The sequence below is a fragment of the Cuculus canorus genome, chromosome 2 (genome assembly GCF_017976375.1).
Source record: "Cuculus canorus isolate bCucCan1 chromosome 2, bCucCan1.pri, whole genome shotgun sequence".
Classification (NCBI taxonomy): Eukaryota; Metazoa; Chordata; class Aves; order Cuculiformes; family Cuculidae; genus Cuculus; species Cuculus canorus.
The window spans coordinates 153729626-153748645 of NC_071402.1; the positions used below are offsets into that span (position 1 = coordinate 153729626).

Below are 19020 nucleotides of genomic sequence, written 5' to 3' on the forward strand. Positions count from 1 at the left end.
GACTGGTCAGTCACAGCATGCCCCACAGTGCCTTGCTGGCTCCTTGGCTTCAGATGTTTCAGAGAAGCTTTATCAGCCTGGCTGCCAAAGTAGCCTTGAAACAAAACAATAATAAGAAAGGAATCCTGTTTATTCTGTGTTGTTTACTGGATTCAAGGCTTTAGTGGTCTGTTATTTAAGCTTGCAGCCACTACAACAGAATTGCTGGAAGCCCTCTTATGACACCAAGGTCTCCAACTGCAGTAAGATGTTCAGGCCAGTGTGTCTGGGCAAGCCTTTTTGGCAGGAATCCTCCCCAGTAAGGAAAGGAATGTTGAAACTAGCTGGAAAAGGTGAAAAATGGCTTGGCTAACCAGATCTTGCTCTTGTTGCTATTTGGCTATACTATGCCAGCCAATATATTTGCTTTCTCTGTCCTAAAATGTGATTTTCTTTCTTATTCTCTGAAAGAGTTAAGAGAAAAGGTTCTTTGTTTTCCCAAGGTATCAAAGGACAAACATTTTATTCTTTCTCCTTTTCATGTAGTCCCAAATATTCTGATATAAGGGCTGTTAAAGAGAAAGAGCTGGAATTAGGAAGGCTCACCCTCTAGATACAAGGGTGATCCAAGCAAGAATCGCCTTAGAGTTAGTCTCATCTTTGGAGGAGAAATTAATGTGAAGAATGTAACTTTCCAGGTATCTGTTTCCTCTCAGAAGAAACAGGGAAAGAAGTGGCAGAGAAAGTAAGAGCGCTTGCGGACAGAGTTATCCTGATTTCTACCCTGCAAAACTAAAGCAGCAGAGAAGCCTGTTCAAAAGAATTAAGTCAGTTTAGTTGCTTTTTAAATCTGTTAACCTCCTATGCTATCAGTAAGGAAAGTCCTGGTAAATCGCATGTTGAGTATGTGCCATGGGAGATTGTCCTCTCCTGAAGGGTGCCTGGTTGGTAGCAGCAGCACTGAGCTGTAGATCTGCTGTGTCACAGCTCTCCTGTCATCTAGAAAAACTTCTGATATCCCTGGGGTCATATTCTTCAGCAAATGTAACAGGACCTGCCATGACAAGCTCTTGTAAATAAAAATGGATTGAAAGCAAAATAAATCTGAAACGGCTTTGTGGCTGTAAAGTAAATCTAAATTGCTCAAGGAGTCATTTTTTCTGTTGAGGGTGACAGGAGTGATGTCTGGCTGTCAGATGATGCTGAGCAATCTGAAGGACTGACTGAGGAACAGGAGCATGGCAGGAAAGCTAACGAAAGTCTGCACAACAGATTTTGCATATTCTTAATTCCAGGTTAGTGGCACAAGGACCTGCGGTCTCTGGTGGTTTTTGCTCCTTTATAGCAATGGACATGACTGTGGTCTCTACAGAAGTTGTCTGTCTGACAACGCAAGGATTTTAGATACAGGCAGCGATGCAGTTTGTTCTTCAGCCCACTCTCTGCAATCTCAAATGTGAAGGACTCCTGCTTGTACCAAGATATCACTGTCTGCCTTTGGCAGAAGTTTTTTATACGTGTCTCCAGAACCGTGTGGATTTACGGGACACTTATTCCAAGTGCAGCAAAGCAGAGCTGGAAATCAAGAAGGCTGCCTAAGGCTGGTTTCAATCCCAGGTTAATGGCAGAATGAGCCTTCACTGTGTATCTCCTTGCATAAGATCAGAGCAGTCAGATACGTGGTAAGGGCTAGGGCTGCACCATTTGCCTAGCCAATGACCATTGAATTGCACATTCAAGAGTACTGTGGGGTTTTCCAACACTTCTGGAGCAGTTTGGGGGTTTTGTTTGTTTGGGTTTTTTTTTAAGAATTGCTGTATCATCCAGACAGACCTGGACAGGCTGCAGAAGTGGGCACATGAGAACCTCATCAGGTTCAACAAGGCCAAGTGTAAGGTCCTGCATCTGGGTCGGGGCAATGCCCGGTTTCAGTACATGATGGGGGATGATGTGATTGGGAGCGGCCCTGCAGAGAAGGACATCGGGTGCTAATCGATGAGAAGCTCGACATGGGCCGGCAATGTGCACTGGCAGCCCAGAAGGCCAAGCATATCCAGGGCTCCATCAAAAGAAGCGTGGCCAGCAGGTGAGGGGGGGATTCTGCCCCTCTATTCCTCTCTTATGAGACCTCATCTGGAATACTGAGTATCTGGAATGCTCAATGTAAGAAGGATATGGAACTGTTGGAACGGGCCCAGAGGAGAGCTGCAACGATGACTGGAGGGCTGGAGCACCTCCCATACAAAGACAGGCTGAGAGAGTTGGGCTTGTTGAGCCTGGAGAAGAGAAGGCTCAGAGGACATCTTATAGTGACCTTCCAGTACCTGAAGGGGGCCTACAGGAAAGCTGGAAAGGGGCTATTCGTAAAGGGTTGTGGGGATAGGACCACGGGGAATGGGTATAAACTGGAGAGGGGCTGGTTTAGACTGGACATTAGGAAGAATTTCTTCACTATGAGAGTGGTGAGGCACTGGCCCAGGTTGCCCAGGGAGGTTGTGGCTGCCCCATCCCTGGAGGTGTTCAAGGCCAGGTTGGATGGGGCCTTGGGCAGCCTGATCTAGTGGGATGTCCCTGCCCATGGCAGGGGGGTTGGGACTGCATGATCTTTAAGGTCCCTTCCAACCCAACTATTCTACGATCATCAACTGTGTCATCACATGTGCTTCTGGATGAAAATCAACACAAGGAAGAAGTAGATATCTAGTCTGTATTCTGTACAGATACATGAATAGAAAAAATAAGCATCTAATATTTTGTTGCCTAACCCACAGGTTGGAATTGAGAGAGCAGTATTTCCAGCCTGGCATTTTATACATGCATTTTTTCCTTTTGTAAGTGGATGCCTTCATGTAAAGAATACCGTGAAGAAGTGAAAGATGACAAAAAAATATGTTAAGTAGCAGCTACAATTACAGACTTTATCACAGGACTAAAAGTACAATTATTATCCTGTTTGAAATATTCTCCAGCACTGTATTAACAAAAAAAGTCTCGTGCTGTAAAGCTAATAACTGTAGCTCCAGTTATTTCTGCTTACAAGCAGATATTTCCTGTTCTGCATGCAAACACAGATGAAGTTAGCATACATCCATGGTATCTGAGAGTTACAAATTAGAACACAGGCGTCAGTTGAGTTTCATGATACTTTTAGATTTTAGAATTTAATATATACGTGTTTTTAAGCTTGGAATTGTAACTAGGAACTGAAATTTAGCTCCTAGAAAAATAGTTGTGCCTACATACCTCCTCCTGATTTTGAAGGTTTCTGCTCAAAAAAAGAAGTTACAGTTTTGTTCCTAGCTGTTACGGATTTTCTGAGCAGCTTTTTCAACTCTGATGTCTAGATATGTGTCCCTTTACACCCAGTTTCTTCCATCCAGTCTCTGGCCTTCCTGAACAGCAGATTTCCCCCCTGTGGATTACAACAAGTAGTATTATTGGTACACTAATATGTAGAGCTAAAAAGAGTCTATTTCCTTGATTTACTCCACGGAAAATGACTTAGCACATATCATATTCCAGCTAGTGCACTAGTGAAAATGGGTAGAGGAAAATGTTGTTAAATCCTTTGGCTAAATTAAAGTAAACGTGAGGGAAGATGATTTTGTGTAACTTTCCATTAGGCTCTTAAACTTCTTCACAGAGATTCTTCATTTAAGTCCTGCAGTAGGAATAATAATAATAATAATAATGATAATACATTTTTTACTGTTTATATATCCATTTATGGCTGAATAATTTTTATATGGAGTATGGAAGTCATTTTAATCTTAACTAATTATAAGAATAAGGAAATTAATGCTTTTCTTTAAGGTCTTGCAAGTGTGTCGTTCATCCTTGGTCAAATCTTGATAACAGTGAAAATCTAAGGCAAATTGCGTCTTCTTTTGGTTTTGAGATGTTTCCATATGTTTAATTTGCAAGAGAGAATGATAAGAAAGAGATGTCAAAGCATGACAATGAGGGTGATGTTGTATAGTTGGGTTGGTGCTTTGTAGTTTGGGCTTTTGTAGATGGTTCCCATTGAATGTGCATAGATAGAGCCGAGATCATACTAATTTGTCACGAATACTTTGGTTTGTGGCCTAATGAGTTGGGGCCAGCTTAGCCAAGCCTGACTGCTGCTGCTTTTTTTTCTTTCCAGCTTGGCATGAATTACTCCCATGTGCTTCAGTTCCAGTAATTCAATATTTTGTTCCTTATTTTTGTTGTTCGTTATGTAACCAGAATATTTTCAAACACTTGTAAGGATTATGCCTGAGTTATACATATTTTTGAGCATATTTTGGATTTAGTATGATTACACAATGTGATATGATTAGACTTGTGGCTGCTCTGAATTCTAGGGGCAAGCAAACCTTGCAGACTTCCCGGACGGTGCTAATTTTCAATTAGGCTCTATTTCATCTCAAATTTGATTTACATGAAATTTCTTTTTATTTATGTTTTGAACTATTTTAAATGGGATGCAGATGTGGTGGTAGAGAAGCACTGAATCATTACATGGAAAGGGTGATGCCTTGCATCTGGGATGTTCTGTGTTGGGGAAGTATTCCTGACACTGACAGCATACAGCATTAGGCAGCCTCATGCTTTTGGTCACAGAATTAGTCATTATCTATTTTTCTGATCGAACAGATGCTAAACTTAACACTAATATGATTTCTTTAGGCGTGTAGAAAGGAGCTCTAAAAACCCCATGGCTGGAACACGAAGTAGCATAAACAGAACAGACGGCAGGAGGTAGAATGTAATTGCAGTTTGTTTTTGTTAGTTAAAGATGAGCATGTGTGCTTTTCTTACAGCTTTATTGTCTTTAGTCACGCGGAGCTGGGTGCTCCTCTCTCACTTGTGCGAATGAATTCATTATTTCCTCCCTGAGTACCGTGTTGCAGTTATATCTCCTTATTTGTTCTATATGTTACGTATTTTTCAGAACATCAATACATTCTCATTCGGGTATTGTTTATTGCCATAAATACTCTTTAAACTGAAATTATACACCCTACTAAAGACAAGATAGACCATCTGCTGAGCAAGTGGTTGTATTTAAGCTGTAATTTCCAGCAATGTTTTCTGTGTGTTATGGTGAGGGATGATGGTTTTAAACTAAGGAAGGGTAGACTTAGACTGGATATAAGGAAGAAAATTTTTACAGTGAAGGTGGTGGAACACTGGAACAGTCTGCCCAGGGAGTTAGCAGAGGCCCCATCCCTGGAAGCATTCAAGGCCAGGTTGGATAGGGCTCTGAGCAACCTGATCGAGTTGAAGATGTCCTTGCTTCTGCAGTGGGGTTGGACCAGGTGACCCTTAAAGGTCCCTTGCAACCCAAACCATTCTATGATTTGGGCAGCCCCCCCTTGAAATTTTTAGCACAAAACTTTTGACTTTGGCTGTGCAGGTGCTTTCTCATGGTGACGTGGTGTAAGAACTCCCTGTTCACTTGTTATTTACATCTGCCATTGGTTTCACAGCCCAGAAGAACAATCAGAACTCATGTTATTGCTTACCAGTAATTGCTGTGGGTAAAGCAGTGGGCACTTTAGAAATAAAACCACAAGCTACAGTGGTGGGATGCTCTGATGAAAGGAAGAAGTCATTAATATAGAATATAAATTTTTCTTCTCTGTCCTGACAGGATCTCAGCTCATTTGCCATGCCATTCTTGGACGGTGATGTGGAGACGACAGACAAAAATGCTTCTCGCAAGGTAGGATATTTCCAAAGCTTCGCCCTCATGGTAGTGGTTGAGTCTCTTAATTGCAAACATAATTTATTAGGCTTAAAAAAGCCTGGAGTTTTACTCTTTCCTGCCATACCCTCATGGTAGTGGTTGAGTCTCTTAATTGCAAACATAATTTATTAGGCTTAAAAAAGCCTGGAGTTTTAGTCTTTCCTGCCATACCATTGACCTGTTGAGAGTGATGCATTAAGGCAAATATAGTGACTTTTGAAGCCCCTACCATGGCAGTGCTTATGCAGTATAAACTGTAAGCAACGCAAACCTCTGGTGGTATTGTTTTAAATACTGCAGATGTTGACTATAACACTGCTGTAATTCAATGAAGTGATATCGCATAACTATGTTCTCTGGAGCACAGTTAGCTGACAAAATTTGTGGTGTTGCTACAGAAATACAGTGCCAAAATGGGTGTCTATGGCAGTTGGTATGTTTTCCTGGAATTGCATCCTGATGGTTGCTCTCTGGCTACAGAGGTTTTAACTGTTCACTGTCATTGCTCTGTCTCTCCTTGGCACTGGCAAAACGAACAGCCTTCATTTGCTGAAGCCATAGTGGTGGGGTCTTCCCGTAAGCAAGGTGGAAAGTGGGATTAATTCAAGGTTATCCTTCTGGAGGCATGGCTATAATTTGGGGTTTTTTTTGGTGGCATGCTATTAAATTAAACTAATGCATTCACAGAATTTGCTTGGTTTGAAATGATTAGGCAAGCATATTCAATGGATGACACCAGGGATAGTTTTACAGCACCTACACAGTCTTCAAAGTAATAAAAATTGTGGGTGCGATCTGTCATCTTCAGATCCTGGCCTTATCATTTCACAGACCATTGAATTACAAGCTGGTCTGCTAAATGTAAGCTTCCTGCCAGCCAAGTTACAGGCTTGGTGAAAAGAGATAGATAACTCCTTTGAACAGTAGATAACCCAAAAAGTTGATCTACAGCTACACAGCAGACTGATTTGACTTGTCAAACTATTTCCAAGGCTATGGAGCTCTGTGAAGATTAAACCTGCTACAAGCCATTTTTCAAAGAGTCTGCAGTTATAGTTCAAGGCAGGTGAAGCAATAAATACCTCCTTCGTGAAGCTAATCTGCATCTAGAACAATAATAACTTGGTTCTGTTGACAGCATGGGTTTCTACTCTTTTGCACCTTGCAGGAAAGGATAGTTGTTTACAAAAAATCTGCAATCCATCAGTAAGTGAATATGTTTATAGCATTAGCCCTGTTCTTTTCTGCATTGGACCTTTTCAGGCTGATGTAGGAGTCACTGACGCAGAGAAATTCTTGTAGATGCCAGGGAAGCTAAAATATACAGTGTTACCAAAAGGTGCTTGTTTGGAGGGTTTGAATAAAGTGAACAATGTGATGTTTTTGGAGAGTGTTGTCAAGCTGGAAAAAGGCAGGGGTTTCTAGCTCAAACTTGATTTTTCCATTTACTACCTTCTTTGCCAAAAGAAAGGTGGGAAAGCTGCGTGAATCTCAGTTCTGAGAAGAAAATATACTAAGCTAATCTTGTTCCTGTGTTATCACGTGATCTCATTTAATGACTTCCACTTTACCATTTATGAAGCCCTTATTTTTCCTGTTGCTGATCTTGAGACTTATTTTGATAAGTGTTTGTCTTGGGGAGAACTGAAAGAACATTTCAGTAGTTGCCTGTTTTAGCAGCTTCGGTAAATGCTGGTTTTCTTGTTCCCTAGACTTGAGTCAAGTTCTGCTTTTGGAAGTAGAATTAGCTTTGGAATAACTGTGCAACTGGGGCTTAACATCTGAAATTACTTTTTTAAATGACCTTTTTGATTGAGTGTATAAGCATATTTTCTAACTTCTTGGAGCCCTGTTCAAGGTGTGAAATGATATGGTAAGAAGGCAGCTGAGGGTGTCCAACTTCTAGTAAGATCCATTACCACTCATCTCATCCTAAATATAATTTTGCACAATGTGAAGGATGGGATCATTGCTGATAGTGAATGATGAGTAGCATCAGACTGCAGTATTTTATTTAGCTCTAACTAAAAGTTTGCCAGTCACTGCTGGTGCTGCGTAAAGAAGTTTCCAAGTTACTGTTCACTTTCAAGTTAAATGTTTTTTCTTTGCTGAAGTTTGAAATCACAGTGTGATGTGTAACTTCTGTATATTAGAAACCAGTATTTCATCAGCAGAATGGCTTTTCCATTCATCAGTCATGTTGGAGACTGGCAGTTCATCAGGGATGTTTCTCTTCCAGCACTTAACTGTACTGTCACCTGGGCTATAGATCAAGATAGAGAAGAGTAGTTCACAACCTGTCTTTACAATCTGCTGTTAATTTTATTCTACTGTTCTTTGTGAAAGGCTTTTAGAAACTATATTAACATTTTTTGCAGAAATCTTCAGCACTTTTCCATGCAAGTGTCTCTCAATCATTATCCTGTGACAACAATCCTCATTACGCAGCTGGGAAACTCAAGTGCAGAATTATTTGCTCAGGTTCACATAGGAATTTTTTGGCAGCAGTGGGACACACATTTCCTGAAGTTTAGCTTTAATCACTTCTCATTAACATAGCTACTCTTATAAATTATATTCTTTCCCTTATGACTGATAGCGGGAAGGTGGTAGGGATATTTTCACCTTCCTCCAATGAAGATGGAGAATATAATGTTCTGAACACTCTCATGTAGAAGTTTTTGCGATGATGTGATGGAGAGAGGTCAGTCTTGTGCCTATGGCAGGTATTCTGGTCCTTCTTATTGCCTACCAAAGTGTCTTAATAGTTGTACTGGCAGCTTAGTTCAAAACAACTGATATTGCTGATTACCCCATACTCAAAATCAGAACTCTCCAGAAATGGCTTGAATCCCTCTTGCAGAGAGACCTTAGAGGATCATTAGATACAGGAGTCTAGACAAAGGTAACCAGGAGCTGAGAAGCAATTAGATTTTCTGTATTTCCTCAGTCTTAAAAAAAAAGATAGTGGAAGAGGGGCAGTTTAGAGGCCTGGAAGATCATGACTTACATGGAGCATTATTCAGAAAATAATTCTGGTCCTGTGTGGCAGGGCAGCAGTTGGGGATGAGTGCCCCTCTGCACCCAGATGGCTCTATCAATTTTAGAGGTCTTAGCACCTCAAATAATTATAGATCCTTTATCTAAAAGGTAGGTTAAAGGATGAGGTGTGAAACTTATAGAAAACTGATAGCCATTGCTTTCAGCTGAAAGCCCAGCACTATGAATTATTAGAGAGAAGAAAATTACACAAGAAGAAAATTGTCCATGAGGAGGCAGCTGGCAAGTTATAGATGGAGGAGGGAAGAGGAGGAAGAAGAGAAGTTTGAAGAATAATATTGATCTATTCCCTTATAGCAATAATGAGCCTGTAAAAAATATAGAAGAAAGCTTGGGAAAGAAGCATACATTAGGCGATCTTTACATAGGGGAAAAGCTGGTGAGATGTTTGTCTTAGATGATAATTGTGCCTGTCGTATTAACGACTGAAGTGTATTTAAAGCAGAAGATGCTAAAGCTAGGTATTTTAAAATTAAATCAAAAAATCTCTGGTGATACACCCTTGCATGTATTGGCACAGCTTTCTCTGACTAGTGCTGATTTTGAATACATCTTAGAGCAGAGATGAAGTTCCAAAAGACTGCAAAAAAGCAGTTACTATGTTAAAGTTTACAGTGTTTGCAATTAGGGTAATTTACAGGTTTGTCAGTCTAAATCAGTACTGGGCAAAACAATGAAATATCTAATGATGGGTAGTTAATAATACTATTATAATAGACTTGTTTAGATTAGAAATAATGGTAAACAATTCTTCTTGAACAAATGTGGGGTTTTATATTCCGTTGGAATTTGTTGTACTGTCAGTGTCATGTATATAAAAAAGTAGCATAGACATTTTGATTTAGAAGACTGGAATGATAATCAATAAACGTGGAGCCTATTAAAAGAAGAGAAACCTGGCTGATATAATAAATTGAGACTCATAAGAGGAAAATTTTCTTCCTAGGCAGACAAAACATTCTGTTGCTGTACTATATCATACTTTTATCAGTGACTTGAAAGAAATACAGACTTAGTACTGATACAATTTGTATCATACAAAAGTAGGGGAAGGGAGTAGTAAATTCTGAGCAGGAAACTCCAATAGAGAACAACCTGAATCACCTAAACTACATTTTGCCTGTTTTGGGTTGGCCAAATTGTAATCAGTTACACCTAGATGTAAATAATACAGACTTTAGTTTTGGGAAGTCTTTCACAAAGCTTTGATTAGATTTTGAGAATACCTATAGATAATCAGCTTTGTGTGGATTCTGAATGGATTAGTTTTGGATTTTGGATGTTCGAACAAAGGAATAGGGTGAAAAGTAGGGGGTTTGTTATGACTGCGTTTAGCACCGACTCACAGTTCTGCTATCAGTAATGCAGGAAGGCGTTGATGAACTAGGATCAGAAAACATTTGAGGAGTGGCTCCGATATTGAAGGACATAGAGGATGGCTTTGCCCTGCTTCTGGTCCTGGCACTGTTTTTTGTTTTGTCCCATGATTCATGGGAACTGCATGAGCAACCCATGGAACAGGGAGAGAAGCAAAAAATCTGGCACTTTTAGCCCCCCTTCACTGGATGATGAATCTCCTTTTGCTTTTTTTCTCCCTCCCCAGTCTTTTAGTATCCTTTTCTTCAAGCAGCGAACTGGCCTTAGCAATGAGGATAGGGTAGTGCCACAGCCTTGGCATGGGGCACCTGCCCTGGGTGCGGTGAGGTTCAGGACAAGGACACATGCCAACTGCTGCACTGCTGTGTGCATGGCTCCTTCCCACCTGCTGTTTTAAAATAAATGCAGTTAAGAGTTAGGAAGCAGACTGATAGCCAGTCTTGCTTTTACCTTTCCTCAAGCCTGCTTCTGCCTTTGAGCAGCTCTGCTGGCTGCTAGAAAGCTAACCCCGACTGTCCATACAGCAATGCAGGGCTCTCGGGGCCTTCCAGAGCAGCCAGCCGCATCCCATTGTATTTTAATTTGGGAAAGTGTCTTTGTACTTTAATTTTAGGAAGTGACATCTCTGATCCTGTAAAATGTGTTGGCATCTCAATTGTTACTGCTCATGCAGAACCAAGGGAACTAGTGGTCATGAATGTGACCACATGGTGCCTGGAAGAGTAAGTCCTTCATTACCTTTCAGTCTAATGAAGTCAGCTCCTGTGTTTCTGTGAGCTCTTTTATTCCAGCAGACTGACAGAATCATCCAATTAAGTTCACCAAAGGGCTTTTTTATTGAGGTTCAGTGGAAGAGGAAACGAGTGCAGACGTCTATCTGGTGTATCATCTCTAATTGTGTTTACTGTCCCCGTCAAGGATGGCGGGAGGCAATTCCTTTTCTGTTATTCACCTTTCAAAAATTTTTTTTTTAGTTAAGAGGCAAAATAAAGGTCAAATAATTCACTGTTGTAAAAGCAAACAGAACTCAATGTCCTAACTACTCAGAGTTGGGGGAAAAAGGAGTGGAGCTCAGGAGCGTTTATTGACTTTCACTTAAATTCAGAAGCATTTTGAAAGGCTGCTTAGCTTGAGCCCATTTGTATTCCAGAAAGGTTTGTTTTCAGACTGTTCTGAAAAATGAATATAAATTCACCTGAGCCAGAGCCAGAGATTTTTCAGGGAAGGCATCCTCTGTATGCTGAAGAAAGAACCCAGTACTGCAGCACCCTGGGATGACAGCAGAGGAGACAGCTGTGAAGAGGCAGCATGGACATCGTCACTGCCTGCCTTTCCCTGGCTCTGACACCATTTCTGTTTGTGATCAGGGTCTTCTCAGCACAGCTTGTCCATTTTTCTGGCCACATTGCCTGGCAGGACATTTCTCTTCAGTTAAGTGGTCCTTAAATTCTAGATTGGGAGCAGAAATGGCTTCTTAGAGTGGACTTTATTTAAAAAAAGAGGGATCAGGTTTTCAATAGAAAGCCTGGGAAAGAATACAAAATTGGGAAAATTTTTGCTTTTGAGTGAGAAGAGGCAGGACTAAGATGGATGGTGTGTGGATGATGAGAGGCTAGTTTGTGGTGAAACATGAATAGTTTGGTCTCTTAGCTCATTGCATTGGGGATTATCATATAGTAGGGATTAAACAGTGCACTTTAATCTTTCTTGTAAATTAAGATGAAGGATTGTGAGTCAGGTAAGAAAAGAGGATCATAGAATATCTCAAGTTGGAAGGGACCCATAAGGATCATCGAATCCAACTCCCTGCTTCTCACTGAACTACCTAAAATTAAACCATATAACTAAAAGCATTCAGTCCAGGCGCTTTCTGTTCTCTGGCAGGCTTGGGGACATAACCACTTCTCTAGGGAGCCTGTTGCGGTGACCAACCACTCTCTCAATGAAGAACCTTTTCCTAATGTCCAGCTGAACTTCCCCTGACACAGCCTCATTCTGTTCCCTCGTGTCCTATCGCTGGTCACTAGAGAGGAGATCAGCACCTCCCCTTCCACTGCCCACTTCGAGGAAGTTTTAGGCTGAGATGCAGTTGCCCCTCAGCCTTCTCTTCACCAAGGTGAACAAATTAAGCAACCGCAGCCATTCCTTGTAGGTCTTGCGCTCAAGGCCTTTCACCATCTTGGTCACCCTCCTCTGGACCCACTCCAGTAGCTTGATGTCTTTCTTATACTGAAGCACCCAAAACTGCAGACAGCACTTGAAGTGGGACTGTACAAGTACAATGTAGAGGTGGACAGTCACCGCACGTGACCTGAGGAGATGGTTTGCCCTTTTGAATGCTAGAGTACACTGTTGATTCATATCCAACTTTCTATCAACCCAGCCTCCCAGATCTCTTTCCACGGGGCTGCTCTATAGCCTCTTGTCCCCTACTTTGTATGTATAACTGGAATTACCCTGTCCCAGGTGGAAAATCCAGCACTTGCTCTTGTTAAATTTCTTAACGCTGGTGATTGTGCATCTCTCTAGATTACAGTAGTTGAAACAATTGAAGGGAATCATGTCTGGCTGATATTGAAAGGACAGTGGTTTGGTGGAGGGACAGAACTGGTGTGGTGTCACCAGGCTCAGTCGTTCCTAGCCTTTGCTGCTAAGGCTGGGACAAAAAATAGAAGCATGCTAACCAAATTTGTTGATGATGCAGAAAGGGGTTTTCTTTGTCATAGGAAAGGTCCTTTATGTAAGAAGACCTAGATGACCTTCAGGATGGATAAGTCTTATCAGCACAAAATCAAGCGTTGTTCACTTGGGGTATGTCTCCAAGTAAAATGACAGGGGCAGCTTTGAGGATGCTATTTCTTGAGTTGTAATCTTCCAGAACTGCCCAGCTCAGGGCAAGTGCAAAGCTATCACTTTCCATTTCATGCAAAAAAATGAAAATAAGTCTGCTAGATGCCAAGCGCTGTAAGACATGTCTTATTTTGTTGCTTTATTTTCAACAGTGGCCAGTTCTGGGTGTATTTTAGGAGCCTGCCTAAGATAATTTGTTGCATACAACAGAGAAAAGTCTCTCCCTGGCCCCTAGCTGAGAAATCTTTTCTGCTCTGGAGCATGAAAACTAATAGTGTCTTACAGCATTTTAGAACATATTTACTCAGTGTGATGTAAGGTAACCAGTTTAGCCTTGGACAAGTGAAGTGAACTAGAAACAGGACATCTGATGTGGCACAGGGCTCTGCTTGGTTGCTTAACCTCACTGGGAGCACATTGCCATAGGCTGAGAGTAGGGTTGCACTGACACTATTCCCAAACCCTATTCCTGCTGCACTGCTCTCTGCAGAAGTATGGTCAGGAGATGATATTTATCTCCAACGTAACCAGCTGAAAGGTTTAAGGAGTCCAAGTTTAGGCACAGAGCTCAAACATTTCATATGTGCTTTGCACAAAGCTAATACAGGCAATGTTTCGTTATTGCTTGTTTGGTTTTTAATTATGTGAACAATCTTCATACTTACAGGAATTTTTCAGTTTGTTTGACTAGACTGTATTTACGTGTTGATTTGTATTGTACTTGCATTGCGTGTTTGGATTCTTTATCTCCAGAAGGCCAATTATCCAGGCAAGGTCAAATGAGCCATATCACCATGTGCATTTATTAGGTGTATTTCATATTTCTGCTCATTCTCACTTTACTGCTTTTCCTGGACCAACACAAACTGCTGTACAAGGGCTATAAATGTGAGAAATCAGGATGCAATACTTTTTTTCTTTTTTCTTTTTTTTTCCTGCTACAGCTCAGCTGAGGAAATAGTTATCTTTCCAAAGTACACGTGGGAGTTTTGTGCCTACCTGCCTGTCATAGCTTCAGGAAATGAGCCCAAAAAACATGAAGAGGCTGATGATCCATCTAGCTGTATAACCTGGCCCTGGCACCACTGCCAAAGTTGTCACACCAAGTCTGCATAGGATGGCAGGGTTTATTCCACAGCAGAGATTCTTCCACATTCTCAGCTGAAGCATGAAAATTAACATTGCCTTATGACTTTTTTTATACACTGTGATAACTGCTGCTGCTGATTTTCCTCATAGAAGTTAATCATCTTTTAAAACTCAAAATCCATTAGCCTCAAATAATGTTCTAAGGAAGCAATCCTGTTATATTTCCTCAAATAAAATCACAGGTATTTATCCACTTTGGTGGGTGTAACCTGTGCATAATTAACATGTGAAGCAGCTGGGGAAGAATTCAATGTAGTAATTTCCTTTAATTTAGTAGCAGACATATGTGTATTTAACAGCATGCCCCTGGTGCTCCAATAATTAACTAATTCATCTGCCTGACACGATGGAGAGAAAGCAACTGGTTGTGATTGCAATAAATAAAAATATCCTGCTGCTTCTGCTTGGAGTTAGAGAACAATTTGCTTTGTTTCTGACTTCTTCGTACAAGGGAATGTTGATGTTATTTGACAAATTGTTGCTTGTCATTTTACAATTCTTGAATTGGTTTAGTGCATGAGGATACCACAGGCTTTTAGAAGTGTCTCCTATCAGTGTGTCATTATAACGCAGAAAAGATAACATGAAATATTAAGAGTAGTACCAGGATGATGTCCTTCTCTTAGCTCTACAAATGTCATGGCTTGTCACTTTAGGAAAAATTATGGTGAAATTACATCCTTGAAACAGTCCTAAATTACAGTAGTAGTGGCAGATTTGTATTATGATTAAAAAGAACTTGAATATAATCTCACTCCTGAATTGCAGGCAGTGGATCTGACAATAGACCTCTTTAAATTGCAATGCAAAAGGAGGTGCTGTTGCACTACTTGTTTGTTTCCTGGATTACGTAGTTGTGAAGAGAACAATGTATGAGTCTCAGATGATTTACAGATAATATTTTAGTAACGTTAGTTAGCTTTTATGAAAAAGCTACCACTCTGGGACTACTTACCCATGACGAAAGTGCTCTTTGTTTATTGATTAACTTACAGTGTGGTTGTTATTCCAGGTCTCAGTCAAGGGATTGTGCCCTATTATTCTTGAGAAATACTCACCAGGAGGTGGTCCATGTGCCAGAGGACTTAGAGTGGGAATAAAGTAGATATGGTCCTCATGGCAGAATAGATGTGTAATGTGAAATGAGTTTACATGCACACAAAATCCATGACAGAGCTGGGAGGCAAATCTGGGGCTCAGGCCATCGCATTAAGCACGAAACACTACTTTTTTTCTTGCTTTATGGGTAGTGCCCAGAGTCTGTTGTTGCTTTTCATACCTGTGACTTCAGTTAGAATTGATTAATCTTTTCAAAAAAAGCCCTTTTGAGGGCAACTGCTCCCCTAATTCATTTGCAAAAGGGCAGGTATATTTCTTTATGTATTTTATTCCATGCTGCCAAAAATAAATGTGCAGGTGTAAAAGGGTGTTTTCTCTTCCCAGACATCTCTGTGCTGCACAGAGTAGCACAAAGCAGAATTCATCAGCTGACCAGGGCTGTGTTGACACATGTCCATGCCCCTCCTAGTAAGCCACGCTATTTGTGTCCTCCTCTGAGACCAAGTACCACTTGCCTTTTAGCTTAGAAACCTACCCAGATGAGGGATCATGCTCTCTGCAGGCCCTTCTGCAATTCCCACAGAACAGGACCCATTCCATCTCTGTCCCATCTCAGGTGGAAAGAGAACCCAGTACAAAGTGCATATGAAGGTGACATCAATGGTTTTGAGGAGTGGGATCCTGTGTTACGGAGAAAGCAGCTATTTGGCCGTTGTGCTGCTCGCACATATTTCTACAAGTGTTTTGGAGATGTGGTTAAACATTGTTTTGGAAAGGGAATTAACTGCACATATATTTTAACTCAGCTGGCCATTTTTAGCTGGATTCACACAAGCCCTTCACTGATCCGAAGGAGGGTGTATGAACCTGTGAGGCCTTCTTTCATGTCTTTAATCTAAGTCATCCTTGTAAAAGATGCTGATTTTCCCTACAATGACCCCTTTGGTGATAATAATGTCCATGCCTAACTAGACTGACGCGCATCGGGTGGCACCCTCACAGGTAGAAGTTGCTGTCTGCTCCATACCTCCTGGTTTATGCTGCATTATTAGGAACAGAGGAGCAGGCATGCAAAGGACTTGAAACTCAGCAGCACACCATATCCATGGGCACGTACACCGTGGCCTTTGCTTACACATTCCCTTCATTCATGAGAAATAGCCCCAGCTGAAAAAGCAGCCTCAACCCACAGAAGGACTTTATACGTCCAGAAGGAAATTAGCTCTACATATAGCCTTGGCACAGGCAAATCCCACAGAGGTTTGGGGTCAGCTTCTATTCATTGTATGTGAGGAGAATTTTATCTTTCTTACCTTTTATTGCTTGTTTTTCTGGATTTTTATCCCCCCTCACTAGACAAGCCCACACAGAGTAGAGCAGTGGTTCCTCCATTTATGGGACTGGAATTGCAATCCCACGGTTGTGGCTGTGGCCAGTATCATAGAGACATATCAGGCACTTGGGAACTTATGCACTGTGCCGTGTCGCATTGTGAAATAGAGATTTAAGTACTATAGATGAGCACCTAAATTCGGGAAGAAGACCTTGGGGCATTGTGTTTCCTTATTGACGATCATTCATAACCTTAAATTCATTGCCAGTCATCTTTCAGTTGTCTGGGAGAGGAAGACGGATGTGTGGCAAATAAAAGCAGTAAAGAAAATCCTGCATTAAATGTGTAATAATAAAATGTATACATACGTGTTGAAATTTTGTGACATTCAGGGTGTCTGTAAGAGCAAGGGGCAGTGTAGAGCCCAGAGAGGTGGCTCGCATGCATCTACGTGTCAGTGCAGGCAGGTGCTGGTGAAGCTGATGTCTGGCTAATCCACCACTTGCATAAACAGGAGTTGACTGTGTTAAGACAAGCTCAGAGATCCTATGGCCCAAGCTGAACTCAATTAATGGTGATTTTTCTTTTTTTCTTCCTTCTTCTCTCCTCCTCAGGTGGAAGACAGCTATTCTGGCAGCAGCCCTTCAAAAGGCCTTTTCTCAAAAGGGCTCCAGAACCGACCTTCCAGCCCTGTTTCTGCCCCTGTGAGGTCCAAACATAGCCCCGGCTCACCCAAAACAGTGTTCCCCTTCCCCTACCAGGAGTCTCCCCCACGCTCCCCACGCCGAATGAGCTTCAGTGGGATCTTCAGGTCCTCCTCCAAAGAGTCCTCCCCCAATTCTAACCCGTCTACCTCTCCTGGGGGCATCAAGTTTTTCTCCAGATCAAGAAAAAGTAAGAAATTGCTCATGTTATTTCAGGAAGATACACGGTACCTCTGGGCTTGGCCCATTCTTTACCTGCGGTAGTGAAGTAAGTGCAGATGAGGCATGTGCTAATTGTTTGTTATCTCTTTTGCTGACCATGTGTTTTGGGTTTCTGACATGCTAGCCATTAGGGTATGACCTTTGCAGGGCCATGGACGCCTACACAGGGCTGAGGAGGGGCATCGGGTTTCAAAGCTTTGCTTAGGAATCCTGTGTCCACTTTTTCTGGGTGTTTTCACTGATGTTCGTTGGACATCAGCACCGGGCTGGAGAACAGCTGGAGATGTTCATGGTGGGAGTGGTAGAGGTGGCACAGAAAGAACATCATCTTGAGAGCTAAGGAAGACTTGCTTTTGTAGACTCCATGGAGAATTTAATCTGTTTTTTTTAAAATTAATATTTCTTTGCCATATTGTAGAAGGGGAGAGAGACCTTTATTAAATAAAAGTAAATGATATGTATTTCCAGTCAAATGACTGTTAAGAGAGCGTTCGAGCTCCTCTGCCGAAATATGAAAGGCACTGTAGATCTCCATGGTTCAGAGCACTTATCTGCTTTATATCAGGCATGAATTTTACCTTTTCATCAGCCCATGGGCTAGCACACCATTACGACTCAGAAATGAGCATGACTGAGAAAAAGCTTCGGTTTTAAAACGTTTTTCCTGAATAAACAAACCTGGTCTACCCAAAGGGTTTGAGGCTGTCAGAAGGGATCAGTTTCAGGGGAAAGAGAGGAATAGTATCTTGCCACTGGGAGTGCTGGATTGTCATACCACAGCAAAATTTCCTTCTGTGAACAGAAGAAAGAACTCGGTGATAAATTGTTGTCAAGTCTTCTGTGACAACGTGGGTACAGAATTAGTGTTTCACATATCCGTTTGGCTCTATGTGTCCTGCCACATACTGATAGCTTTCATTGACTTTTAATAGTATATAAGCACCTTCTGGTTTTTCTTCATCAGAATTTCCTTTGAAATCATTAGTTTTAATCAAAATAATTAATTTCATAGTGGCATTTGTGCACAAGAACACACCTATACAAACCCATATAGAATTTTCCTTTATGTTTATCAGAAGTTCTGCTGCACCTTAATTGAAACGGCATCTTTTCCAGTTCTTGGCTCTCTAAAACACTTTAAGGAGACTGAAAAGTAGGAGAGTCAGCATTTCTGAAGGACTGCCAGACTCCAAGCATCATTTCTATTCAAGGGCATTTGTTCTTCTCTACTTGAAGTTCAAATATGCTTTTTATGCTCCCTTCTTTTTCAAGCCTTACAATAACTTAAGTCCATTTAAGTTCTTTTTGCTGTTCCACATAGGTTTATATATTGCATAGGCAATATGCTCCTCAGTTGAGTATGCAGAGAAAGGCTTGAGGCTGTGTGAATAACAGCAATATACACTGCATAGCAAAGCCATCTGGTGACATTTTAAGCAAGTTATCCAAGCAAATAGCACTATTTAAGTCCTAGCTAGGTACTGCAGGATATTAAATAAAGGAACCTTCCAGTAGTCAGCAAAATCCTTTCGATAAGGTCACATCACTGTCGT

The 19020-nt window shown here is 41.3% G+C and overlaps 1 protein-coding gene across 4 annotated transcripts in view; it reads left to right on the top strand.

Annotated features, from left to right (window-relative positions):
* The window catches only part of PRKAG2 (protein kinase AMP-activated non-catalytic subunit gamma 2), a 235475-nt gene that overhangs the window by 70240 nt on the left and 146215 nt on the right, over positions 1-19020 (top strand). For 3 of the 4 annotated variants that reach the window (XM_054057436.1, XM_054057438.1, XM_054057437.1), the window contains exons 2-3: positions 5618-5689; positions 17156-17435. In XM_054057436.1, the coding sequence (XP_053913411.1) occupies positions 5618-5689; positions 17156-17435 (352 nt within the window). Of the gene's footprint in view, positions 1-5617; positions 5690-17155; positions 17514-19020 lie in introns of those variants that run through there. The other variant, XM_054057442.1, reaches the window with a different exon arrangement.